This window comes from Callithrix jacchus, chromosome 1, assembly GCF_049354715.1.
Source record: "Callithrix jacchus isolate 240 chromosome 1, calJac240_pri, whole genome shotgun sequence".
In the NCBI taxonomy this organism is placed as follows: Eukaryota; Metazoa; Chordata; class Mammalia; order Primates; family Cebidae; genus Callithrix; species Callithrix jacchus.
Window position 1 is genome coordinate 192,329,180 of NC_133502.1, and position 27,308 is coordinate 192,356,487.

The following is a 27,308-nucleotide window of genomic DNA, read 5'->3' on the forward strand; positions in this document are numbered from 1 at the left end:
TCCTGCACAGGCCTCAGGGGAGCTTCTCCCAGGAGGCTTTATTCCAGCTGGAAAGGCCCCCAGTTCAGGTGGCCCAACAGAGAAGAAAAATACCTTCCCAGAATTGGGGGTTGGGGCCAGCCCTGGCCTTCTAACCCCCACTTACTCACCAGGGCTTGGCACTCAAGAGACAGCCCACTCCGTGTGGGGCCTTTGGGGCCCCAGGAATCCCCTGTGGGTACCGTCTTGGTCTGACATGGGCTACCCAGGCACAGATGGGACTAGGATTAGGTTTGCATTTGGTTTGCCTGCCAACCTCCTAGGTCCCCAGGCAGTGCCCTGCCTCCCTCCCCTGCTGAAAGGCCGATGGCATATAGGACCCACCACTTCCACCTTCTTGCAGCCCCTGAAATGCATCATCAAGCACCCCAACGGGACCCAGGAGACCATCCTCCTGAACCACACCTTCAACGAGACGCAGATCGAGTGGTTCCGTGCTGGCAGTGCCCTCAACAGAATGAAGGAACTGCAGAAGTGAGGGTGCCTCCCCCCACCTCCCCGCCCAGCGCTGTTTTCATATTCAAGTTCAGCTCCACATGCACCATCAGCGGATCCGATCCAGCCAGCCATGGCTTCTTATTCCAAGATGGTGTGACCAGACATGCTTCCTGCTCCCGCTCAGCCCACAAAGTGACTGTGGTTGGGTGGGGGGTTCTTCAAATCACTTTTTAGCCCCTGCCTTCCTGTGTTTAGTTTTCAGACCTTAAGCAGCTCCATGCAAGTGTATTTATTTTTGATGACAAGACTCCCATCTAAAGTTTTTCTCCTGCCTGAAGGATTCTAGAGAACCTTTTGTTCTTGCAAGGAAAACAAGAGTCCAAAATCAGTGACCATTCCTGTGAGTGAGTGGTGTCTGTGCCATTTGCTATCAACTCCAGGGTCCAGGAAGAGTCTTTTCAGTCACGGTCAGTGTATGCCCAGCAGCCATGGCCACAGCTGGCTCTATCTCTGCAGTGAAGGACACCTGAGGTGTGGCAGAAATGACCTGTCACCTCCCACCCCACTTCTACCTGCAGGGCAGCCCTGCCCATGTTCCTGTAGCTTCCCTGCTGGGCCAGGATGGAGTCTCCCAGAAAGAGGCCTTCACGCTCCTGCTTCCGCTGTACCATCTTCCCGAAGGCTGGTAGGGTTCACCGTCCAGCCCCATGGCTAGCTGCTGGTCCACCAGGAGAGAAGGCCCAGGCCTGGCTCACTGATGGATCCCTGCCAGGGATAGAGAAAGAACATACACACTTCACAAGCACTTAGGCTTGAACCAACCTGGACAAGAGTTGAAGGGGTCCCAGCAGTGCTCCTGGCAGGCAGACTGCAGCATGCAAGGTGGAGACGCCTCTCCAGAACCCGAGGAGAGGGTCAGGGACCCTTCCTTGCCCTCAGGCCTGCCCTCCTGGACCACCTAGGATCTAATCCAGATAGGAAGGCTGAGCAAACGAGGTTCATGCTCCAGATACATCCAACAGGGAGCAGCCTTGAGAGTCACTCTTCCCTGGAGCCTTCCTTTTATTTCACTGCTTCCGTCCTACTCCTACAGGGAGCCCTGCCCTTAATCTCAGGACTTTGATCTCTCCCATGCCCCTTCCTTGATTTCTTCCTCCCTCAAACCCCTCCCTACCCCCCAAGTTTTTTAAGACAGGCTCTTACTCCGCTGCCCAAGCTATACAACCTTGAACTCCTGGGCTCAAGGGATCCTCCCAACTAGTTGGGAACACAGGGCATGCCACTATGTCCTCATTGTTTTTCGTAGAGACAACCTCTCTTTGTTACCCAGGCTGGTCTCAAACTCCTGGCCTCAAGCAATCCTCCCACCTTGGCCTCCCAAAGTGCTGGGATTGCAGTTGTGAGCCACTACACCTGGCCTCAAGGCCCCCCTCCTTTTTTTTTTTTTTTTATTTTGAGATGTAATTTTGCTGTTGTTACCCAGACTGGAATGCAATGGCGCGATCTTGGCTCACCGCAACTTCCAACTCCAGGGTTCAAGCAATACTCCTGCCTCAGCCTCCCAAGCAGCTGGGACTACAGGCATGCGCCACCATGCCCAGCTAATTTTTGTATTTTTAGTAGAGACGGGGTTTCACCTTGTTGACCAGGATGGTCTCGATCTTTTGACCTCGTGATCTACCCGCCTCGGCCTCCCAAAGTGCTGGGATTATAGGCGTGAGCCACCGTGCCCAGCCTCTCAAAGCCTCTTTATCTGTGGTCTTATCCAGTGTGAGCTCTGTCCACCTTGCAAGCTGACCATCTCCCCTCCGCCACCCTGCAACCAGCAGCCACATACTTTAATTGCCTCACAACCCTGGCCTATAGAAACTCAGGCTCGACTAGGTGTGGTGGCTCACGCCTGTAATCCCAGCGCTTTGAGAAGCTGAGGCGGGTCAGGAGTTCAAACCAGCCTGGCCAAGATGGTGAAACCCCATCTCTACTAAAAGTATAAAAATTAGCCAAGGCCAGGTGCGGTGTGGCCTTAGCTCGGCGTAGTGGCATACGCCTGTAGTCCCAGCTACTTGAGAGGCCGAGGCAGGAGAATTGCTTGAACCCAGGAGGCGGAGGTTGCAGTGAACCGAGATTGTGCCACTGCACTCTAGCCTGGTGCCTGGCAACAGAGCGAGACTGTCTCAAAAAAAAAAAAAAAAAAAAGCCAAGTGTGGTGATGGGCACTTGTAATCCCAGCTACCCTGGAGGCAGAGGTTACAGTGAGCCAAGATCACACCACTGCACTCCAGCCTGGGTGACAGAGTGAGACTTTGTCTCAAAAAAAAAAAAAAAGTATTAACAAGCCAAGACCCCCCCAACAAAATACCTGACCTGCTGGGGAGATCCCAGGACAGAGCCCCAAGGACATAGCCCCCAGCCCAGCACTGGATCTCCCGCCTCACAGTGGCTTCAACACCATCAGGGCCACTCACCACAAGAGTGTACGGAGCCTCCTTTTTTGGCAGCTCCTCACTGGAAGTGGTGGCGTCTGCTGAGCTGGGCCCTGTAGGGGACGTGTCAACAAAGCTCTCGTCCACCACCCGGAAGCGGATCTCCTCACCGGTGTCCATGTACAGATCGTGTGCTCCTTCCTCTGTCTCATACTCCCACACCCACACCTGCTCTGCTTCGTCACTGAGGGGGCCCAGGGTCAAGGCAAAAACCAGATTTTTGGAGGGGCTTCCCTCAGCACCCACCCCCACTTCCAGGATGAGATCACTATGACTGGGAAGTCACAGGAAAAGCAGGTCCCAGCCCCATGTGCAAAGCCTGAGCTGAACAGTGAGGAGCAAGCACTCTTGGGTGCCAGGACCCAGGATGGGGAACACGGGGTCCCAGCCAGGCATGACGGGCAGACACACCGATCTCAGAGCAGGAGGGGATGAGACAGGGTGCAAGTCCTACCTCTCAAGACGAGTGACTAGGGCCTCCTGCCACAGGACCCCCCCCATATCCTTTTCATCAAAGCCTGTGACACGCTGATGAGCACCCAAGAACTTGCTGTTTTCAGGAGGACACAGTGGGATGGGACATGTCCTGTCCAATCGATGACAGTTGGTGAGAGGACTAGCTGGGCTGCACCAAGTTTTCTGACCCATCCTGGAGTCACATGCAAACTCAGAGCCATGCGGCCACCCAGCCAGGGCAGCCCCCCTTGGCCCTCCATCTTCCCCAGCAGAGCCCACATGGGGGAGCCATGCGTTCTCTGGTGGCAGTCCCACTGTTAGGTCCTGCCTCTGTGCTAGGTCCCGTGCTGGGTACTGTGGGTACAGCTGTGACACGATAGTCCTTCCCAGCAAGGAGTCTCAGATTCATGGACAGCTCCACAGAAACAGACAACCCCAAAGCAGCAAGGTGAGGAGTGGGACGGGGACAACGGAGGCCCAGGAGGGACACTTAGCTTGGGACCCGGCACATAGGCGAGGCCTCAGACCAGCACAAGCCTCCAGGGGAAGTGATCTTTAAGATAATTCCTGCAGGGACAACCTAAGCTAAGTGAACCAGAAGTGAATGGTGCCCCCAGGATACCACGGTTCTAATGGTGTGCAGTGCACAACCCAGACAGCCAAGCCTGATGGCACTGCAAAGACAGGCACATGGGCATCACATCACACCCTGCTTGGGAGGCAAGACAGGCTGGTGCCTCTGAGCAAAAGCACAGGCTGGGGGTAGGCACAGAGGTCAGTGGCATCAGGTTACAGGACCCAAAGGCCATCCTAAGGAGTGAGGACCTTCCTTTCGAGAGGCCTGTGACAAACCATTTTAACCTTGGGAGGATACAACTTGGCTGGCTGCTGCAGTGACTCCGGGGGGATGAGAATGTCATCGAAGAAGTCTAGAGAGACTGGAAGGAAGGAAGCAGGTGACGGCCTGAGACGGGGGCTCCCAGTAGACGTCAAACACTGGGGTCTGGATGCTAGACAGGCAAGCCCTGCCTGGGGCTGCCCATGGAGCAGATGTCACCATGGAAACCTAGGCCCCTTACCCACCTAATGCCTCTGCCTATAACACCCACACAGCCAAGCAGTCCTGGGAAAATCCCGGAGCACCTGGTCCCCAAAACCTCTGCACACAACAGGGACCAGTGGGCACGGAAGACATCCAGTCACTTCCACCAGCTTCAGTGCCCACCATTGAAGTCCTGAGTGATGCTTCACAGTGAAACCTCACTGCTGATGGAGGTCCCCACACAATATAGGAAAGGGAGGATGAGAAGGGAAGGTTCAGCCTTGACACCTGCACCCTCCCCGGCCATGTAGATAGGCAAAGACCATCTGCCCCCACCATGCTCCCAAGTCTTGTCTGAGGCATCGGGGCCACTCTTACCATGTACTCCCTCTGGGCTGCAGCCTTTGATCTTCCCGATCAGAATCTCGTCTAGAAATGGATGAAACACTACGTAGCGAAAATGGACTGGAAATGAAGAAAGCTCGTCAATGATGCTGGCTGGGGCCCCAGCATTCTCCTATGTCACCCTCAGGTGCCAGCACAGCTGGTGGCCTGTATAGCTGCTCCATGGCACATTCCCCTGCAGGCCCAGACCCTCCCTTTGTCTCCTGCAAGGTCACAGCATGGCCCCCAGCAGCAGCTGTCCTGTTAACTGGACACTCCCCAAACTGCCAGGGAAGTCACACCTGAGGCCAGACTCTGAGCCATCAGTGGCTCCAAAGCCTATTTCAGTCTCCCTCCAGGCACTCCTTCAGCTCCTAGAAAGGGCAGAAGCCAAAAATGCCCTCGGGTTGGGAGGCGCAGGCAACAGCCCAGCCAAAATGCCTCTAGGGGTTCTCAGGCCCTGCTGCACGTGGTCCCCACTCACCTGACTGTAGGGAAAACACCAGGTGGGGTGTCTGTGCCGACATCGCAGACTCTGACCCCAGGCCCTGGCAGAAACTGTATGTCACCTTGTCACTCAGGCCCTTGCTGGAAGTCCCAGAGTGGGAGTCTAACGCTGGCCTGAGACTAAACACGACTGCCCCCTGCTGGTCACCGACGGTTGAGTTCCTACTGTGAGGATGAGGAAGTGGCTTAGAGGGTAACACACCCACAGCCACAAACCCACGGGGAGATGCCAGGTCTTTCCGTACCCACCAGACAGGGCCACTGGGTCAAATCCTGCCTTCCTCAGACAGTTTTAATCCCAAACAGAGGCTTCCACAACACTGTCAGCCATCTAGTCGGCCACACGGCCCCCAGGACAGCAGGGACCCTGGCCTCTGGCCCTCCCCTCCCTGCCCCCCGTGGCAGCAAGACACGAGGAGAGGCAGCCAATGGCCCTCCAGCCCTAGGAAGAAAACGAGCCATCACAGCCACCATGAAGATGACCGGGCCTTATGCTGATCTCCCAGAGAGCAGATGAGGGAGGCCAAGGACCACTTACCCACAGATGGAAAAACCCTGTCCCCTACATAACCCAATGTTCAGTTTGGTTTAACAAATCCTCATAGAGGCTGGGCCCAGTGGCTCATGCCTATAGTCCCAGCACTCTGGGAGGCTAAGGTAGGCAGATCACCTGAGGTCAGGAGTTCGAGGCCAGCCTGACCAACATGGTGAAACCCCATCATTACCAAAATACAAAAATTAGCCCGGTGTGGTGGCAGGTGCCCATAATCCCAGATACTCAGAAGGCTGAGGCAGGAGAATTGCTTGAACCCGGGAGGTAGGAGTTGCAGTGAGCCAAGATCACACCACTGCACTACAGCCTGAGTGATGGAGCAAGACTCCGTCTAAAAAATAAAAATAGAAAATCCTCATAGAGTCTGCACCAGGCTTGTGCCAGGCCCGGTCTGGGCGCTGGGCTCATGGTGGTGGGTCAGCACATGATCCTGCGCCCAGGGAACCCCAGACTGAAATAGCCACATCCAAAAGCAAATGCTGGGCACCCAGAGTCCCCCATGGATGGATGGATAAGCAAAACGTGCTGCAGACACACAATGGAATATTATGCAGCCTTTCAAACGAAGGAATTCCAGCACGCACTGGTGTGGCTGAACCTGGGGGACAGGGGACTAAGTGAAAGCAGCTAGACACAAAAGCCACATAGGGTGCGTCTCCATTCACGTGCAGTGTCCAGAACCGCATCCACAGAGACAGAAAGCAGTTTAGTTGCTGCCAGGGGCTGGGTGAAGGGCAAGATCAGGAGTGACTGCTACCGGTGGGGTTTGTCGGGTGATAAAAACATTGCAGAACTGGTGGTGATGGCTAGGCTGATGAAGGGGGTTATTCCTGGTGGTGGGGGCCTCTCCTGCCCTGCTCATATCTGCCTGACTACCCAACATACCCTCTGGAGCACTGTGGTGCCATTCACTGTACTCCTCCATCTCAACAGTTTCTCCAAACTGGACCTTGCATCTAGAATTTTGATCAGATTCAAGTCCTAATGTTCAGCAACAGAACTGCTTCATAATTGTTGTTGAGTTCTTTCCCCAGGAACTAAATAATGCCTGTTAGTCCTTCTTTCGGGGAAGCTAAACAGTTAATGATCATAGATGAGATCTGTCTTCATAAGGAGTTGCAAAAATGGTGATAGTGTAATTAAAAAAAAAAAAAAGAGGCCAGCACAGTGGCTTGCGCCTGTAACCGCAGCACTTTGTGAGGCTGAGGCAGGTGGATCACATGAATGAGATCAGGAGTTCAAGACCATCCTGACCAACATGGTGAAACCCTGTCTCTACAAAAATACAAAAATTAGCCGGGCATGATGGCAGGTGCCTGTAATCCCAGCTACTCGGGAGGCTGAGGCGGGAGAATTGCTTGAACCCAGGAGGTGGAGTTTGCAGTGAGGTCATGCCACTGAACTCCAGCCAGGGTGACAGAGCAAGACTCCATCTTAAAAAAAAAAAAAAAAAAAAAGTGCAAAAAATATCCGGGCATGGTGGTGCATGCCTGTAGTCCCAATTACTCAGGAGGCCAAGGTAGGAGAATTGCCTGGACCCAGGAGGTGGAGGTTGCAGTGAGCCAAGATCATGCTATTGCACTCCAGCCTGGGCAACAGAGGAAGACTCTGTCTCAAGAAAAAAAAAAAAAGGTCAGTAGTGAGGGAGACTCTGGCTCAGAAGGTTGCCTGATTTGCAAATCAATAAAATATTTAAAAATCTTAAAAAAAAAAAAAAAAAGGTGGCCACAAAGGAGGGCTGCTCTGGAGCTGAGAGCAGGGTCCCCATCAGAATGGGGCAGGTAGGAGCAGGGTACAGCAGGTCCCATGCTTGGAGGGTGCAAGAACAGGGGGTGGCACCTAATGATGAGGGATAAACCTGGTCTTCCTTCCAGGATCTGGTGATCACCTTCCTGTCCCTGGATGCACACCCTTTTGCAATGTGACTGCACTATCTCCCATCCAGAGGTGGAGTCTATTTCTTATCCCCTCACCCTAGCCAATTGGATTGAAGCAGAGGCTTGAGAAGTACTTATCTGCTGAGCTTTGGAACCTTAAAACCACCAAGCCCAGCCCGGCCTACTGAAAGATGAGACCATGTGGAGCAGAGATGGGCTGGCCCAGCACAGGTCCCCGGTATGCCAACCATCAGAATGTGAGACCATCCTAGATCATCCAGCCTCAGCCCAGCCAGCCCAAAGGAAAACCACCCAACTGACCCACGGAATAGGGAAAAACAATCCAACCTGATAAGCCACAAAGTGCTCACTCGGTGCCAAGCCTCTGTCCAAAGAGCTTTCACATGTTAACTCCTTAATCCTCACAATGGTCCTAGAATATAAAATCTATCCTGGGGCCGAGCACGGTGGCTCACGCTTGTAATACCAGCACTTTGGGAGGCCAAGGCAGGCATAACACGAGATCAGGAGATAGAGACCATCCTGGCTAATATGGTGAAACCCCGTCTCTACTAAAAATACAAAAAATTAGCTGGACATGGTGGCTACTCAGGAGGCTGAGGCAAGACAATCACTTGAACCTGGGAGGCGGAGGTTGCAATGAACCAAGATCATTCCATTGCACTCTAGCCTGGGTGACAGAGCGAGACTCCATCTCAAAAATAAAATAAAGTAAAATAAAATTTATCCTGAACTGCAGCTGACAGATGAGGAAGCAGAGGCACAGATCAGTAACATATTCTGCCAGAACACACAGCTAGTAGAGGCAGAGTTCAGCTTTGAATCCCAGGGCCACACTCTTACCCACTGTGTTCCACTATTGAAGCCCCCACCCCCAGCCAGGCTGCTAATCCCCTTCCATCTGCTCTCCATAGGCAGTGAGCAGCCGAGAGGACTGGACAGGGGCACGGCCCAGTAGCAATGAGACCAAAAGGGCACAGACACAGAGCTACGCTCTCAGAGCTGAAGAGGCTTGAGAATCACCTAGTCCACATCGCAGGCCTCACAGATGAGGAAACAGAGACACAGAAAAGTCTGCCACTGTCACCGGGTCAATTCCTGGCCAATTCAGAATGAGGCCCCAGGTCTCCCAACCTCTAGGACTGCTACTACCACCCTCTGGCCATCTCTTTGGCTTTAACATCTTAAAATTTTAAAATATTTTATTTATTTAAAGACAGAGTCTTGCTATGTTGCCCAGGCTGGTGTTGAACTCTGCAGCTTAAGAGATCCTCCTGCCCTCGGCCTCCCAAGTAGGCGGGACTATAGGCACGTACCACTGGACTTGGCTTTGGCTTGACCTTTTGCTACAGAAAACTGAACCCCAGGAAACCCAATGCCCCAGGGACATACAATACCCACCTTTGGTGTGAGATGCGCCATCCCCAGGGAATACATAGGCATCTTCCAGTTTGGTGATATCAAACAGACAAATGCAGAGTCCCACGTTGTACACGACCTGCATGCATACAAACACGCACAGACACACATGTACACACAGACACAGAGTGACCACAGGCCCAGCTCCCAGGCAGTCTGAGCCCCTCACAACCACAAGCAAGCCATGATTATCTCCTCCTTCCTTTTTTTTTTTTTTCCAAACAAAGATGAAAATGAGTCTGTGGAGGGAACCAGGATAAGAAACCTCAGAAGGATGCAGAACTCTGGAAGGAGCAGGGCCTCGGTGACAAAACAGGTCCAAGTTCCAAGGCCACCCAGTGTGTGACTGCCAAGAGGGTCACTTCACCGCTCTGAGCCTCAGACTCCCCATCTGCAAATGTGAAATATCAGGCTGCAGGATTATAAAATAAAGAGATAAAAGATATGAAGCCCCTAGCCCAGTGCCTGACTCGTGTGCTGGAAACCATCATCAAGGGTCTTTGCTTTTACTAGTGAGGACCAGTGACAGGAATGCTGGCTAAATGTGCACTCTCCAACATCCCAAAGCCAATGCCAGAACTCAGTTTCGTGAGCATCAGAACCATAGCTAAACCCCACTGTGCTCACGACATCTCAGACACACAGCAACAGCCACAGGGACTGCAGCTGGCAGAGGAACACATGACCTAGGCCCCGAGAATGGGCAGAAATCCCACAGCCCATCCCCACACCATGGTGATTCAAAGACTAGCTACTCAGTGTCTGCTTATCTGCCACCCATGTCATCACCCCCACTTAGAACCCTTGCAGGAACTGTCCAAAATTAGCAAGAAGCTCAGAGAGTGCAGAGTTGTGGCCAGACCTAAGACTGAAGAGGGAAATTAAATAATAAAAATAGCCTGTAACTGCTGCATAATAAAGTTTACTGTGTTGTGTTCAACGTAAAACCTAACTCCCAGCTCTGCTTAAAATTAACTAACTCCCTATAAAACCTACCTTACTATTCTCCCCACATTCTCAGCAAAGTTCCCAGGCATCTCAAGACTACTTTTCTTGCTGACCAGCTGCAAGGTCACAAGACAAGGTAACATCGAAAGAATGTACAATGCTTTTCTCAAAATGCTGTTTTTCAAATGTAACATACATCACAAGACATGCAACAAAGTAATTAACTGTTCTTTGTTCTGGCTTCTGTAAACCTGTTAGCTGCTACCTCATCCTGAATGTACAAAAAATATCCCATTTTCAGCCCAATGGTGGCTCAGGCCTGTAATCCCAGCACTCTGGGAGGCTGAGGTGGGTGGATCACCTGAGTTCGGGAGTTCAAGACGAGCCTGACCAACATGGAGAAACCCCGTTTAAAAAAAACGTATCCCATTTTCTGTATCCTTTGCTCAATTTTTGGATTCGAATCCACTGAGCTGGTACACCTAAATAAAATCCTCCGTTTCACCCATTGGTCTCTCTGGTCTCCTGATATCTGCAACATGATTTGCTAAGTCAGCCGGGAGCAGAGACGATAGGTTTACTGTCTCTTTTGCCTGCAGGTATCGGGCCCCAAGCCAGGGGAAACTCATGACCTCAGGTGTGCCATCAGGTAAACTTGTACCCAAGGGAGCGGCGCTCCCACAACCCAGTGCCCCTCCCTGACAGCACAACGAAACCTAAGGGGTTACAGAATGATCTCCAAGACCAATATACTTCAGGAATTATGGTAAAGCCTTAGGAGAAAAGGTAAGAGAGGCTGGGCACAGTGACTCAAGCCTGTAATCCCAGCACTTTGGGAGGCCGGGGCAGGTGGATCATGAGGTCAAAAGATCGAGACCATCCTGGTCAACATGGTGAAACCCCGTCTCCACTAAAAATACAAAAAATTAGCTGGGCATGGTGGCGCGTGCCTGTAATCCCAGCTACTCAGGAGGCTGAGGCAGGAGAATTGCCTGAACCCAGGAGGCGGAGGTTGCGGTGAGCCGAGATCACGCCGTTGCACTACAGCCTGGGTAACAAGAGTGAAACTCCGTCTCAAAAAAAAAAAAAAAAAAAAAAAGAAAAGAAAAGAAGAACTTGCCCAAGAGGGCAGAAAACAGATCAAGTCCTGGGAAGTGACTATCAATCCTGCCCCGTAAGACTGGGGGAGGCAAGAGTGAATTGCTGATGTGGATGAAACTCACATTCCTACAGGCAAGTGAAGTCAGTTTTTAAAGGGAAAGCACAAGATATATGGAAAGGGGGGAGGTGTGTGAAAGTGGGTGAGAGAGACGCCTCCGGGAGGAGCTGATGCAGGGAGTGACACATGGGAGCCACAAGTCCCTTAGCATGGACTGTACGCTTTGAGTGAAGTGTGGGGCCAGCCAAAGCCAGGGGCGATTTCGCATACGGCTTCAGGAGGTGCCCCACCATCTAGGTACTGGAACTCTCCAATGCCAAGCAGCGCCTGAAATACCCACTCCTACTGTGACGGGGGACAGCTTAACCAGTCCAAAGTGAAGGTGGAGGTAATTATGCATCACAAAAGGAGGAGATGGGAGGAAAGGTTTCAAAAGTAACACCATTGAAATACACATTAAGAAATTTTAAGAAGGGCTTTGGGGGAGACTATGGGGTGAAACTAATTCCTCAAAGGTTGAGAACTCTTTGTGAATTAGAATGGCCTTCTTCTGGTGTTGGATGGCCAGCTGAAGAACTAGTGGTCACGTGAGGACAGTCAAGGAAACACCTAGCTGTCTATTTAAGGTGGTGACCAGGGTCGGAGGACAGCCAGGGCATCTGGACCAGTTCCCTTATATCGACTTATGGCTGAATATAATTCAAACCCAAGCTGCATGGCTGCAGACCTGTCTAGCAGCTTATTGCAAAACAATGGAGCCCGAGCATGAGCCCAGCATGAAAGAAAAATCAGCTTTGCCCGGAGCTTCAGAGACAAAGGAAAAGCCACAGAGAAAACTGATTTTGCAGGAATCGCCAGAGGAGAAAGAAATGCCCCCAGCCCCTGAGCAGCCAGGCTAGGATGGTGACACACCCCAGGCTACACTCCCAGAGTGGAATCTGAGCCCCTGCCCCAGGACGCTAGAGACGAAAGTCAAGGCGATCAAACAGGCCACCGCCTCTGCCTCCGCTGCCTAGGACTAAGCGGGTAAGGAGAGCAGAGCCCAGGCCACCGCCTCCACCACCTATGACTAGGGGGTAGCGGACAGACAAGCCCCGTGCAGGGGGAGACAGAAGAGCTAAGACCCCCCTCCCCCCACCAGCAGCAGAATCAGGAAAGTAGAGAAGCGGCACTGGCCAAGACAGCCCCACAAAAGCCCTGGTGAGAGCCCCCCTGGGGCTGCCACGAGGGGGCCTGCAAGGACCACTCAAACATGAGGTGGGGCTCTGCCAGCTGCCCGTCAGGGGCGGGCCTCAAGAAGGCAAGTCGCAGGCGCAGAGAGTGACTGCACCAGGGCCAGAGCCAGACGTGTGCCTGTGAAGCTCTGGGAAGGGCTGAGACTGAGCGTGGAGCAGTACAGCAGGAACGCCCATCGGACCGCCCCTGTGCGGCACTGCCCACTCACACTGGGTGGGGGCTAGCCATGGTGGCAAGAGGGGCCAGGACAGCCTGATTGAGCAGCAGCCATAGCTGCAGTAGGATGGTCCAGGGCTGCGCGCTGGGAACCTTGAAGGTCAGGCGAGAACAGCACCCCCTACCTGGCCGCCTCTGCCCCAAGGAGGCCACCCCCCGTGGGCAAGAAAAGCGTAAGCAGTGGCTGCAGCATTCCAGGGCAAGCCCTGCTCTGGCCCCAGTATGTTAAAAAAAAAAAAAAAAAAAAGTAAAAAGAAAAATCAGAGAGAAAAAGAGTTAAACTGCTGACCCTGAAGGCAGGAGAGAGCCGGCTGTGCGGCTGTGTGTGGGGCAACTGGCTCAAGCAGCTGAGATAAAGTGAACAGTGTAAGAAAAAGCTGTCAAGCTAATGTAACAGCAAGTGAAACGGCAAATGTGAGGAGAGAAGGAAGGAGAAAGCACAAAGGAGATACAGACTTCGGGAATAAAAGTGAGCCCGGCAATAAAAGATTGAAACGGAAATTACAAAAGCTAAAAGAATTTGAGGGCAAAAATGCCAGTAAACTCATACAAGGGGCTACAAAGGTGTTTTACAATCGGGAAGAAGAGGCTGAGATAAAGGCAAGGTGTAGGGCAAAGCAAAAGCAGACTTACTAGCAGCTGCCTTAGTTAAGAGAGGAGGCTGGGCAAGGTGGCTCACGCCTGTAATCCCAGCCCCGTGGGAGGCCAAAGCGGACGGGTCACCTGAGGTCAGGAGTTTGAGACCAGCCTGACCAATATGGAGAAATCCCATCTCTACTAAAATTACAAATTAACTGGGCATAATGGTGCATGCCTGTAATCCCAGCTACTTGGGAGGCTGAGGTAGGAGAATCACCTGAACCCGGGAGGCAGACATTGCAGTGAGCTGAGATTGCGCCACTGCACTCCAGACTGGGCAACAAGAGCGAAACTCCATCTCAAAAAAAAAAAAAAAAAAAAGAGAGAGGAGCTGGGGTATGAGAGAGGGCATGGAGGAGGACATGGAAGAGGGCGAGAAAGAGGTATGGCTAGACAGGAGTCTGAAACCCAGCCCAGACTAGAGAAATCAATGTGTGATGTGCAAAGAGGAAGGACACTGAAAGGATGAGTGCCCTGAAAGGGCAGTCTATGAAAATCAGGTGCCCCATATAGCCACCGGTTTTATCCCCATGCAATACCTGGGCCAGTGGCAGCAGCAGCAAGCCAGCAGGCCCCAAATAATCAGGATACAGCCTTAATTGCTTTGGCTGGGGTGGACAGCTATGAATTCTGAAACAGACCGGGCTCCATTTCTCTAGGTCCCTAGGAGCCTATGGTCAGGGTTAAGGTGGGGGGCCAACAAATAGATTTCATGGTAGATACAGGTGCTAAGCATTCGGTGGTAACAGAACCAGTGGGGCCTCTGTCTAAAACTCATACTATGGTTACTGGGGCTACAGGAGTATCAGAAAAAAAGAGCCTTTTTTCAGTTAAAGAAATGTGTCATTGGAGGATGAAAGGCGCCAGCACGAGTTTTTTAATCTTCCCAGCTACCCTGTTCCTTTGTTGGGCAGGGATCTGCTCCGAAAACTACAAGAACAAATTCCTTTTGTTTTCTTTGAGATGGTCTCACTCTGTCACCAGGCTGGAGTGCAGGGGTACAGTCTTGGCTCACTGCAACCTCAATCTCCTGGGTTTGAGCAATTCTCCTGCCTCAGCCTCCCGAGTAGCTGGGATTACAGGCACACGCCAGCACACCCAGCTAATTTTTGTGTTTTTGGTAGAGATGGGGTTTCACCATGTTGGCCAGGCTGGTCTTGAACTCCTGACCTTATAATCCACTCGCCTTGGCCTCCTGAGTGCTTGGATTACAGGCCACCACACCTGGCCACAAATTTCTTTAAGCCTAAAGGGAACATGACTTTAGATTTTAGGCAACCAAAGGCTATGGTATTAGCCCTCAGAGTACCACGAGCAATTACTTGCTCGTGGCAATTACTTGCTAAGGATATGGAGGGACCTATAAAGGAAACTTGCAGGCCAATGAAGGCAGTTATATTGTAAGAGTTAATTAGTAAATTTCCAGGTGTATGAGCTGAAAACAATCCACCTGGGCTAGCCATAAATCATGCTCCGGTGGTAGCAGAACTAAAAGGGGGAGTCACCCCCGCTACACCAGTATCCCATACCACGGCAGGCTATTTTAGGCATAAAAAAGCATCTAGAACCACTTGAAAAGCACGGCATTCTGATGCCATACCAGTCACCCTGGAATGCCCCACTCTTACCAGTAAAGAAACTGCTGCCTAGTAATAAATTGTACCATACCTGTGATAATTACAGGTAGGACCTCCGAGCCACCCAGTAGTTCCAAACCCATAGACTCTGCTCTCCCTAACTGCCTCCAATGCAGTATGGTTCAGTTTTAAAGAATGCTTCCTTCTGTCTTCAACTCATACCAGTCAACCCATCTTTGTTTTTCAATGGGGAAATCTCCAGTATACCTGGACAAGGCTTCCCCAAGGTTTCAAAAAATCCCCCACAATTTTCAGTGAGGCCCTAGCATCAGACCTTAATCCTTACACCCCACCAAATAAAGACTGTGTGTCCTTCTGCAGTATCTAAATAACCTTCTCCTAGCAGTACCCACTATCAAAGATTGCCATAAAGGAACCCTTCATCTGGAGGCCTGAGCAACAGAAAGCACTTAATGCAATCAAGAGGGCACTTAATACAATCTGGTTGAGGCACCTGCTTTAGAACTGTCAGACATAACTAAACCCCTTCTCCTGTATGTTCACGAACGGAGGGAACAGCTATCGGGGTTTTAACCCAGGTCTTAGGGTGATGACATCACCCAACAGCCTACCTATCTAAGCAACGAAACTCAGTGGCTCTGGGATGGCCATCCTGCTTCAAGGCTCTTGCCGCTACAGCCATCCTCATACAGGAAGCTAATACACTAACTCTGGGGCAGCAGTTAACTGCACAGGTGCCACACTCTGTCCTAACACTAATGGATCAAAGAGGGTGACACTGGTTGTCCAATCCTAAAATAACCCAATACCAGAAACTTTTATGTGAAAACCCCTGAATAACCTTAGAAACGATAAACACTCAACCCTGCTACCCTGCTCCCACTGGAGTCAAGAGCTCCCCTACATAACTGTATAGAAACAGTAAAGTATTCTCAAGTAGAAGGGAACTTACAGTTCGACCCCTCCAAAATCCAGATGTCAGCTACTTTACAGATGGTAGCAGCTCTGTGACAGGAGTCAGATGGGCAGGCTATGCTGTTGTAACTCTAAATTCAGTGGTAAAGGCCCAAAGCCTGCCAACAGGAACCTCAGCTCAAAGAGCAGAGCTAATAGCTAGAGCTTTAACATGGGCATTGCTGTCGGCAAAGCATAAAGGAGCCAACATATATACTGATTCAAAGTATGCCTTTGCTATGCTACATGTACATGGGAGCACATATAAGGAAAAAGGGCTCCTAACTGCTCAAGGAACAAGTGAAAAGTAACCAGAATAAATCCTATAGTTTTAGTTGCAGTACGGGGACCTAAGAAAAAAGCTGTTAAACACGGCCAAGGCCATCAAAAAGGTGGGACCCAGAGGCAAGAGGAAACAGAAAAGCAAATGCAGAAACGAGGCCCGCAGCAATAAATACTCTGCCTTCCAGCACAGCAGCTAGGAAGGCAGCGTGTGCCGAGCCTCTCCTCCCAGAACCCTTGCCTAAAGAGAAGCCAAATTACTCCCCAAATGAGAGGGCCCAGTTTGCTCAGGACAATGGAGCTTATACTAAAAAAAAAAGGCTGGTAGAGGTTCTCAGACAGAAAATTAGCTATTCCTGAGGTAACAGTTCCCAGGTTTGTAAAACAGTTCTGCCAAGGAACCAAGACTTCCCCTTGTGTGGCCCCGTGGCACATATCCACAGTCCTTTGGAATGGCCCCACAGCCTCACAACAAGGCATCACACTAGAAACCCTAGAGTGGGGTGCCACGTCTATGTGTCACGGCTCACTGTCATCTCCTGAGCCATCTGTAAACAACACTTAACCTGTGCTCAGAACAACCCACGGCAAGGGCCAACCCAGACCCTAGGAATTCAAGGAACAGGGGCAGTAACTTGTGAAAACTTACTTGTAGATTGTACCGAATTGCCTCAAGCAGGAGGCTACCGGTATAAGTTGGTATTTGTATTTACTCCAGGTGGGTTAAAGCATTCCCCACTTGAACTGAAAAGGCCAGAAAGGTAACCAGAGCCTTACTAACAATATTACCCCCAGGTTTGAGCTGCCGCTAACTCTAGGATCTAACAATGGACCAGCTAGCATTTATAGCTGAGATTGTTCAAAATCTCTCTCAACTGTTAAAAATAAATTAAAAATTACATACTGCCTACTGTCCCCAGAGTTCAGGAAAGGTAGCGTAAATGAACCGGACACTAAAACAATTGCTAATGAAGTTCTGTCAGGATGGCCAGGCGAGGTGGCTCACGCCTATAATCCCAGCACTTTGGGAGGCCCAGGCGGGTGGATCACCTGAGGTCGGGAGTTCAAGACCAGCCCGACCAACATGCAGAAACCCCCTCTCTACTAAATATACAAAATTAGCCGGGCATGGTGGTGCATGCCTGTCATCCCAGCTACTCAGGAGGCTGACGCAGGAGAATGACTTGAACCCGGGAGGTGGAGGTTGCAGTGAGCTGAGATTATGACATTGCACTCCAGCCTAGGCAACAGGAGTAAAACTCCATCTCAAGAAAAAAAATAAAAAATCTGTCAGGAAACCCACTTAGAGTGGGATCAAGTCTTGCCCATGGTCCTCCTCTGAGTCAAATCCACCCCAACCAAACAGACCAGATTTTCTCCTTTTAAGGTTTTGTTTGCGAGATCACCCCCTTCTAACCCAGGTAAAAAAGATCTTAAAAAAGATAAACATTAAAAAAACAAATGCAGGCCCTAGGTAAAGCCTTGGAGCAAGTACAAAGCTGGGTACAGATAAAAACATCTGTAAGTTTAACAACTCCAATCCATTCATTTAAACCGGAAGACTCTGAGTTAAGTGGAACCAAGGCCAGGCACGGTGGCTCATGCCTATAATCCCAGCATTCTGAGAGGACCAGGCGGGCGGATCACCTGAGGTCAGGAGTTCGAGACCAGCCCGACCAACATGGAGAAACCCCATCTCTACTAAAAATACAAAATTAGTTGGGCATGGTGGTGCATGCCTGTAATTCCAGCTACTCAGGAGGCTGAGGCAGGAGAATTGCTTGAACCTGTGAGACAGAGGGTGGGTGAATGGAAATCACCCCATTGCACTCCAGCCTGGGCAACAAGAGCGAAACTCCATCTCAAAAATAAATAAATAAAAAGAAATGGAACCCACCACAACCACATTGGGCCCTTCATGGGATGGCCCTTTTACTGTAATCTTACCTACCCCCACCGCTGTTAAAATTGCTAAAGTTGTTCCCCGGATTCATCACAGCTGGTTAAAGCCAGCAGCCCAAAACAAGTGAAGCAGTCAGCCAGATCCAAGCATCCCACCAGGCTAACCTTGAGATGTGCCATCAACAAGGACCAGGACCAGCTCGGTCCAGTCCCAGACGCAGACAACCCTGAGAAGTCGTCAATCCGTGCTCTAGTCACACGACCAGAAGCTGATTAGTCAACACACGGCCAAAGCTTGAGGAATCTCCACCGGATACGTAAATGTAAACTAAAATCTTAAGCCCTGTTGTTACTTTAGTAACATTAACTATCTTGTTACTACGCTGTCATTGCCGCAAAGCTTTGCTCCCAGGAAAAAGCACTCCTTGCCCAGTCTTAGTATAAAAATGTGGCCTTTCATTTTGCTCATGTTAGCCTTTATGGCAAATCTAGTAAGGAGGGAAGTCCTAAATGGGTGTCCTATGTGCACCCGTACTACATGGACAGGGAATACACGAGTTAAAACTTTACTATACCAAACACATTATAGTGTATAGGAGCTTCCCTAGGAACTTGCATATATAATCAAACTACCTATTCAATTTGTAATCCGGGTAATAATCAGCCTTGTGTGTGCTATGAGCCCAAACTTTTCCTTGTGGCATGGTTTAAGCTCCGTAAAAGAACAGGAGAAAGAACTCTATACAACCTAACTCAAGTACCCACTTCTCGTGAAGGAAGTGTGTCCTTACATTTAGATGCCTGTCAGGTAGTAAAAACACTTTATCCACAGATAAAGACTAATACCTCAACTCTGACGTCCTACAGGGCTGTGTGGACTGGCCCCCACCCACCTTTCCAGTCCACCCTCCCCTCTGCCCAAGCCACACCAGCCTCCTCCACACCATGGTGGGGTGTTGTATCCCTTATTCTTTTTTTTTTTGAGATGGAGTTTCACTCTTGTTGCCCAGGCTGGAGTGCAATGGCGCAATATCAGTTCCCTGCAACCTCCGCCTCCCAGGTTCAAGTGATTATCCTGTCTCAGCCTCCTGAGTAGCTAGAATTACAGGCGTGACACCACACCCGCTAATTTTTGCATTTTTAGTAGAGAAGGGGTTTCACTGTGTTGAACAGGCTGGTCTCGAGCTACTGACCTCAGGTGATCCATCTGCCTCAGCCTCTCAAAGTGCTGGGATTGCAGGTGTGCGCCACTGCACCCAGCCTGTACCTCTTTTTCACATGGCCTTTGCACAGGCCAGGTCCTGCCTTCAGGGCTCTTCTCTCCACGCAGCCCCCTCCCACCCCAAAAAGGAATCCTCTAGTTGGCTCCACCTCACCATCAGATCTCAGCTCCAGCCCCACATCCTCAATAAAGCTGTAGGCCCCCTCATTCCAGGTGAAGCTCCTTTGTTCCACGGGTGTGTGAACACCTGTCCCTCACAGCAATTACAATTTGTCACCACACACTCAACTGTGGACCCCTCTCATTCATGTCTGCTTTTCCCACCACACTATAGTACAGTGCCTTATCTGTTCCATTCATTCCATCAACAGACAAATGGCTGGGCATGGTGGCTCATACCTATAATCCCAGCACTTTGGGAGGCCAAGGCAGGTGGATCACCTGAGGTCAGGAGTTCAAAACCAGCCTGACCAGCATGGTGAAACCCCGTCTCTACTAAACATACAAAAATTAGGCCAGGCACAGTGGCTCATGCCTGTAATCCCAGCACTTTGGGAGGTCAAGGCAGGTGGATCAGGAGTTCAAGAGTAGCCTGGCCAACACGGTGAACCCTGTCTCTACTAAAAATACAAAAATTAGCTGGGCGTGGTGACACGTGCCTGTAATCCCAGCTACTTGGGAGGCTGAAGCAGGAGAATTACTTGAACCTGGGAGGCTGAGGTTGCAGTGAGCCGAGATAGCACCGTTGCACTCCAGCCTGCGTGACAGAGTGAGACTCTCATCTCAAAAAACAAAACAAAACAAAACAAACCCCCAGAAAATTATGGAACATCTACTCCCACCAGACTCTGGCTAAATTAGAGGATACTGTAGGCAAGAAGACAGATAAGGTCCCTGCTCTCATGGAAAGGGTAAGGAAAAAGTCTAAGAAGCAAAGAGAGTGGCCAGGCGTGGTGGCTCACGCCTGTAATCCAAGCACTTTGGAGGCCAAGGTGGGTGGATCACCTGAGGTCGGGAGTTCAAGACCAGCCTGACCAACATGGTGAAACCCCGTCTTTAAAAAATAAAAAATAAAATAAATAAATAAATAAATAGAAAGAGAAAAAGTGATGTGACACAGAGTAACTGGAAAGGGAGGGCTGCCAGAGGAATGGCAGTGGGAAGACCTCTCAGCTGGCACTAAGGCACACAGACAGGCATGGCGCAGAGAAGGCACTGGAAATATTGGCTGCTGGAATGAAGGGATGAACCTCCTGATATTTAACTCCGTACTACTAGAACTGTCCATCTTCACAAAAACAATGCAAGGCTGAAAAGACAGCAACATTTTATCCTCATTTTACAAATGGAAACAGGTCCAGAGGGAGTCAGTAACTTGCCTGCAATTGCAAAGTAATTTGGAATTGTGGAATCTAACATTTCAGTTACAACTCCCTTTTTCAAGCGCATTTTCTTTTGATCCCCTTCAACATCCCGTTTCACAGTGAAGAAAAGTTCTGACACATTAAGCCGCCTGCCCACGGCCAGGGCTTGGCATGACCGAGGCCAGGCCCGCGGCCAGTGGGCGGCGCTAGCTCTCCCGCCCCAAGGCCTGCCCGCGAATCGCGGGCCCAGTACCTTGTTGGCCAACTTTTTGTTCAGCTCCTCGGCAATAGAGTCGTTGAGCTTCCTCTCAAACTGCCACGGGGGTATCCGCACTGTGTCCACCATCTCCACCAGGACGAACATCCCGGCCTGCACTGGGGGCTCTGGAAATGGGAGGGTCAGTCACGCACCAGGGCCAGGGGCAGGGAGGATCCCTTAGGCTCTCAGTCCCGTCCCAGTAGCTGAGGCCCCCAGACAGGCGGTGAGGCTGCACGGGTCTCGGGTGCCCAGTGCGGGCCACGCTCCGCTACTACAACGGGAGGAAACTGAGGCCAGAAGGAGTCGCTCTTCGTATAGAGCTCCAGGTGCGCGCCCGCACCGCACAACCACGCCACGCCCCGCATCCGCTCCCTGCACCGCCGCACGCACCACGCACCACGCACCGCGCACCGCACACCGCACACCGCACACAGCCGTACCGGGCTTGCGCTACTTCAGGCGAGATTCCGAATCCATCGCTTCCGGATAACTCACCAATAAGAATCTTCTGCCCGCCCCCGGGGCGGAGCGAGGCTGCTCGTCGCTCGTGCGCCGCGTGGGGCGGAAAGAGTGCGGGGAGGGGGCGGGGCTTCCTTTCACCGGCGCAGAGCTAGTCCCCCGCTCCGGCAGCGCTTTCTGGTTGCCAGGCGACCTCGGTGCCATCCAGCCCCGTCATCCCTCTCCTGGCCTGTGTTTTACCCGCCTTGCTGTCCTCTGCACAGCAGCCAGCGGGATCCTTTGGAGACGCAAACATATATTACCGCATCTTTTACGTAAAAAAAAAAAAAAAAACCACCGCAAACATAATATGCTTAACACCCTTAAGTGCTAAAGAGACAAGGAGAGCCGGGTGCGGTGGCTCACGCCTGTAATCCCAACACTTTGGGTGGCCGAGGCGGGCGGATCACGAGGTCAAGAAATCGAGACCATCCTGGCCAACATGATGAAACCGCGTCTCTACTAAAAATACAAAAATTAGCTGGGCATGGTGGCATGTGCCTGTAGTCCCAGCTACTTGGGAGGCTGAGGCAGGAGAATTGCTTGAACCCAGGAGGCGGAGGTTGCAGTGAGCCGAGATCGTGCCACTGCACTCCAGCCTGGTGCCTGGCAACAAAGCAAGACTCTATGTCTCAAAAAAAAAAAAAAAAAAGGAGAGAGAGAGACAAGGAGAATTGATGGTAAAGGGTCACTAGGGACTTTTCTTCTTTTTTTTTTTTAAGATGAGGTTTCTCCATGATGGCCAGGCTGGTCTTGAACTCCTGACCTCAGGTGATCCACCCACGTCGGCCTCCCAAAGTGCTAGGATTACAGGCATGAGCCACTGCGCTCGGCCCACTAGGGACTTTTCTGGGGTGATGGAAATGTTCTGTATCTTCTTTTAGGTGGTATAACATTGACGTATACAATTGTCCAAACGAATTGAACTTTACACTTAAGATTTTTTCATTTATTGGTAGACATTATCTCCCAATTTAAAAGTAATAATAAATTGGAGCAAAAAACACAACCCATTGAACTTAGAATACTAAATTCCAAGCTGGGTGTGATGGTGCACATCTGTAGTCCCAGCTACTCCGAAGCCTGAGACAAGAGAATCGCTTGAGTCCAGGAGTTCCAGGCTGCATCGATGCAGTGAGCTACAATCATGCCACTGCATTCTATCATGGGTGACAGTCACAACCCATCTCCAAACGAAAAAAAAGAAAAAGAAAAGAAAAGGAAGAAGAAGAGGAAAGAGAGGAAGGAGAGGAAAGAAAGGAAAGAGAGGAAGAAGAGGAAGGAAAGGAAGAAGAAGAAGAAGGTCCAAAACCTTCATGGTAGCTCACATGGCCTTTTAAGATCTGACCATACCCACCTCTATAGCCCCATCTTGCTATCTCTCCCTGACATTCCAGTTTCATTCGTCTTCACGTGATAGTTATCATGTGCTAAGAGAATTGTAACTTGCCCAAGATCACGTGTTGACAAGTGGTAGAGGTGGGCCCAATCTGAACCTCATTACCCTGCCTCTAAAAATTAGTGGGGTGTAGATGTATACTGTAGTGTGTTTTAACCAAAATAACAATTTAGGCACTTACAAAAGGTCCTTGGGGTAAATAACAGAGGCACTCAGAAGCGTATGATGTCTTAATTTGCTGATTTAATAAGCATAGTTATCTCTCGATGACACTGGTGATGCTAAATGTGGCCTTCCCTGCATCTGTGTTTTTATTTTTAGGTCTGCTTCTACAGGATTTGAGCTACTTGAGGACAGGAGTAAATGCTACTTCAGCTCTTTATTCGCACAATCCCCTAACACTTTCCTAGGAAGCATTCAGTAAAGGTGTTTAGGAGACTAATATTCATTCTTTCTCTCAAATGCTTCCTCTTTATTCCATTCACCCTACTATTGCTTTGGTTCAGGCCTTTTTGGTTCGTTTGCTTTTTTGAGACGGAATCTTGCTCTATCCCCAGGCTGGAGTGCAGTGGCACAATCTTTGCTCACTGCAATCTCTGCCTCCCAGGTTCAAGCAATTCTTCTGCCTCAGCCTCCTGAGTAGCTGGGATTACAGGTGTGTGTCACCACACCCGGCTAATTTTTGTATTTTTAGTAGAGATGGGGTTTCACCATGTTGGCCAGGTTTGTCTTGAACTCCGACCACCTCTAACTCCCAAAGTGCTGGGATTACAGTCATGAGCCACCACAGCTGACCAATGCAGGCCTTTTCATTGCTCCCCTGGAGCTTAGCCACACATCCTGCCCCTGGCCGTATGACCAGTCCTGGAAGTGACCCCAACACTGTCACAAAAGCCTTCCCTTCATGATTCCCCTTTGTCCACACAGAAAGGTCTAAACTGAACCAAGCCTTCTTCTCCAGACCCACCACCCTTCTGTACTACAGGCACTGGGACTCCCCAGCACCTTGGGTGGAGCAAGCCCTTTTACAGTCTAAATCATGTCTTCTTTACCTGGAAAACCCCTACTCATCTGTTAGAACCTGACATAGTTTGGATATTTGTCGCTACCCAAATCTCATGTTAAATTGTGATCCCCAATGCTGGGGCATGGGGCCTGGTGGGAGGTTTGGATCATGGGGGCAGATCGCCCATGCCTTGGTGCTGTCTTTGTGAGTTCACATGAGATCTGGTCATTTATTTTTTAATATTTTATTTTCAAGACAGTCTTGCTCTGTCGCCCAGACTAGAGTTCAGTGGCGTGATCTCAGCTCAATGCAACCTCCACCTCCTGCGTTCAGGTGATTCCCCTGCCTCAGCCCCCTGAGTAACTGGGACTACAGGCACCTGCCACCATGACCGGCTAATTTTTTCTTTTTTTGAGACAGAGTCTCACTCTGTCGCCCAGGCTGGAGTGCAGTGGTGCAATCTTGGTTTGCTGCAACCTCTGTCTCCCAGGTTCAAGCGATTCTCCTGTCTCAGCCTCCTAAGTAGCTGGGATTATAAGCACATGTCACCACGCCCAAATAATTTTTGTAGTTTTAGTAGAAACAGGGTTTCACCATGTTGACCAGGCTGGTCTCGAATTCCTGACCTCAGGTGATCTGCCTGCCTCAGCCTCCCAAAGTGCTGGGATTACAGGCATGAGCCACCATGCCCAGCCCAAGTATTTCCTTATAGCAATGTGAGAATGGCCTAAAATGGAACCCAAATGTGATGCTGTTCTTATTCATTCATGCATTCATTCAATATGCTGTTGTGTCCAGCTGTTGGAAATGCAATGGAGAAGAAAAACTTCAGCTCAGAGCGCTTGGTGCTGGAGTTGGGGGCAGGGGGGTGGGCATTGAGAGAAAGAGAGTTTGTACTCTTAAATAATCAAAAGTATTTGGAGCCAGGCACACTGGCTCATGCCTGTAATCCCAACACTTTGGGAGACTGAGGCAGGGGGATTGCTTAAGATCAGTTTGAGACCAGCCTCAGAAACAAAATGAAACACTGTCTCTACTAAAAAAAAAAAAAAAAAAAAAATTAGCTGGGCATGATTGCCTGTAGTCCTCGCTACTTGGGAGGCTTAGGTGGGAGGATTGCTTGAGCTCAGGAATTCAAGGCTTCAGTGAGCTTTGATCCTGCCACTGCCTTCCAGCCTGAGTGACAGAGAAAGACTCTGTCTCTAAAATAAATAATAATAATATTCGGGCTGATTTACATGGGAGATGAGAACTGGTAAGCTAAGAGATTAGAGACCTAAGCAGCGTCCAGATCAGGGGGCCTTATGATTATGATATTAACAGCTAACATTCATGAGCACTTACTATATGTGGAGTACTACTTACGTGCTTTACATGCATTAAGTTTTATCCTCAGAACAGCTGTATACAGTAGGAGCTATTATCATTATCTCACTTACCTCATTGTCTCATTTTGCCTCATCTAGGGCAAAGAGAGGTTAAATAGGTCATTCAAGGTCATATAGCCAGTAAGTGGCAAACCCGGGACCTAGGCCCCAGAGTCCTTAATCATGACGACCAGGCTGTGCCCCGCCATGACATTAAACTGAGGACAGCGAAGGAAAACTTTGTGAGGCTAGGACAGTCCAGGCGTGGTGGCTGATGTCTGTAATACCAGCACTTTGGGAGGCCAAAGCAGATCACTTAGGAGTTTGAAATCAGCCTGGCAAACATGGTGAAACCCCGTCTCTACTAGAAATACAAAATTAACTGGGCATGATAGCATAGTCCTGTAATCCCAGCTACTCAAAAGGCTGAGGCAGAATCGCTTGAGCCTGGGAGGCAGAGGTTTCAGTGAACGAGATTGCACCATTGCACTCCAGCCTGGGTGAGAGAGTAAAACTCTGCTTCCAGGGAAGAAAAAAAAGGCTCGGCTCACGCATTACAGGGGCCTCTGGCGCACACCTTGACCCCTCCCCGCCATTGCCAGCAGGTGCCTTGTGCGCATACCTTGCCGCACCGATCCGTTAATGTGTCGCGTGTTTGTGCGCGTGACTCTCCCTCCAGTACCTATTTCGCGCGCCCCGCCCCGGCCCATTTTTCCGCGGTTGTCAGCAGGTGCCTTGTGCGCGTGTCTTCCCACGCCAGTTCGTTAAGGTTCCGGGTCTTTTGTGCTCCCCTCACCTCCAGTACCTATTGCACGCTATGCCCCCCCACCCAACCACCGCGCCACCAATCTCTCAGTTGTCAGCAGGCGCTTCACGTGCACACCTTGACCCCTCCGTCGCCATTGCCAGCAGGCACCTTGTGCCCATACATTGCCCCCTCCGCCGCCACTGCCAGCAGGTACCTTGTGCCCATACGTTGCCCCCTTCGCCGCCATTGTCAGCAGGCGCCACGCGCACACACCTTGACCCATCCCCCCATTAACAGCAGGTGCCTTGTGCCCATACATTGCCCCCTCCGCCGCTATTGCCAGCAGGCGCCTTGTGCGCATACATTGCCCCCTCCGCCGCCATTGCCAGCAGGCGCCTTGTGCGCATACGTTGCCCCCTCTGTCGCCATTGCCAGCAGGTGCCTTGAGCCCATACATTGCCCCCTCCGCCGCCATTGCCAGCACGTGCCTTGTGCTCATACATTGCCCCTCCGCTGCCATTAACAGCAGGCGCCTCTCGCGCACACCTTGACCCCTCCCCGCCGTTGCCAGCAGGTGCCTTGTGCGCATACGTTGCCGCACCGAGCCGTTAATGTCTCGCGTGCTTTGTGCGCGTGCCTCTCCCTCCAGTACTTATATCGCGCCCCGCCCCAGCCCCATCAATTTCCCGCCGTTGCCAGCAGATGCCTTGTGAACGTGTCTTGCCACGCTAGTTCGTTGAGGTTCCGGGTCTTTTGTGCTCGCCTCTCCTCCGGTACCTATTGCGCGCGCTGCCCCCCCCACCCCACCACCTCGCCCCCAATCCTGCAGTTGCCAGCAGGTGCCTTGTGCACGTACCTTGCAGCGCCAATCCATTAAGGTCCCAAGTCCTTAGTGCGCGCGTCTCTCCCTCCAGTACCTATTGTGCCGCGAGGCCCTTTCCCCCTCCCGCCATTGCCAGCAGGTACCTTGAGCGCGTACCTTGCCACACCAATCCTTTCAGGTCCGGAGTCCTTTGTGTGCGCGCCTCTCCTTTTAGTACCTATGGTGCGCACCCCTCTACCCCCCAGGGCCCTGACTCCCGTCATTGCCCGCAGGTGCCTCATGCACATACCTTGCACACACACCCCCCTCCTCCCCCCGCCCCACCATTGCCAGCACGTGCCTCTCGCGAAAGGTTTGCACCACTCCCCCCACCGCATTGTCCGCAGGTGCCTGGCGTGCATACCATGTCGCGCGAGTCCCTGAAGGTCGTCCTGGCGTGGATCTTTCACTTGCGCCTGTTTTTGCACGC

General features: G+C 51.1%; 2 protein-coding genes across 8 annotated transcripts in view; one reads left to right on the plus strand and one right to left on the minus strand.

Annotated features, from left to right (window-relative positions):
• Positions 1-872, plus strand: part of ACO2 (aconitase 2) — a 56,588-nt gene extending 55,716 nt beyond the window's left edge. Inside the window, exon 18 of the mRNA XM_078335044.1 lies at positions 383-872. Coding sequence (XP_078191170.1) covers positions 383-517 — 135 coding nt within the window. The 3' untranslated portion in view covers positions 518-872. The remainder of the gene's footprint in view (positions 1-382) is intronic.
• On the minus strand, positions 752-27,308 carry POLR3H (RNA polymerase III subunit H). Of its 7 annotated transcripts, none has more exons than XM_078335069.1 (7): positions 27,243-27,308; positions 20,993-21,123; positions 9,202-9,298; positions 4,837-4,923; positions 4,291-4,354; positions 2,943-3,144; positions 752-1,242 (listed from the first exon to the last, which is right to left on the minus strand). In XM_078335069.1, exons 2-7 carry the CDS (start codon positions 21,101-21,103, stop codon positions 1,189-1,191), a joined length of 615 nt encoding a protein of 204 aa, XP_078191195.1. In that variant the 5' UTR covers positions 21,104-21,123; positions 27,243-27,308; the 3' UTR covers positions 752-1,188. The 7 variants fall into 7 exon arrangements, with proteins under 7 accessions (XP_078191195.1, XP_078191208.1, XP_078191189.1 ...); XM_078335082.1 differs by lacking the exon at positions 27,243-27,308 and adding an exon at positions 21,439-21,473 and having other exon boundaries at positions 4,837-4,887; XM_078335063.1 differs by lacking the exon at positions 27,243-27,308 and adding an exon at positions 21,439-21,473.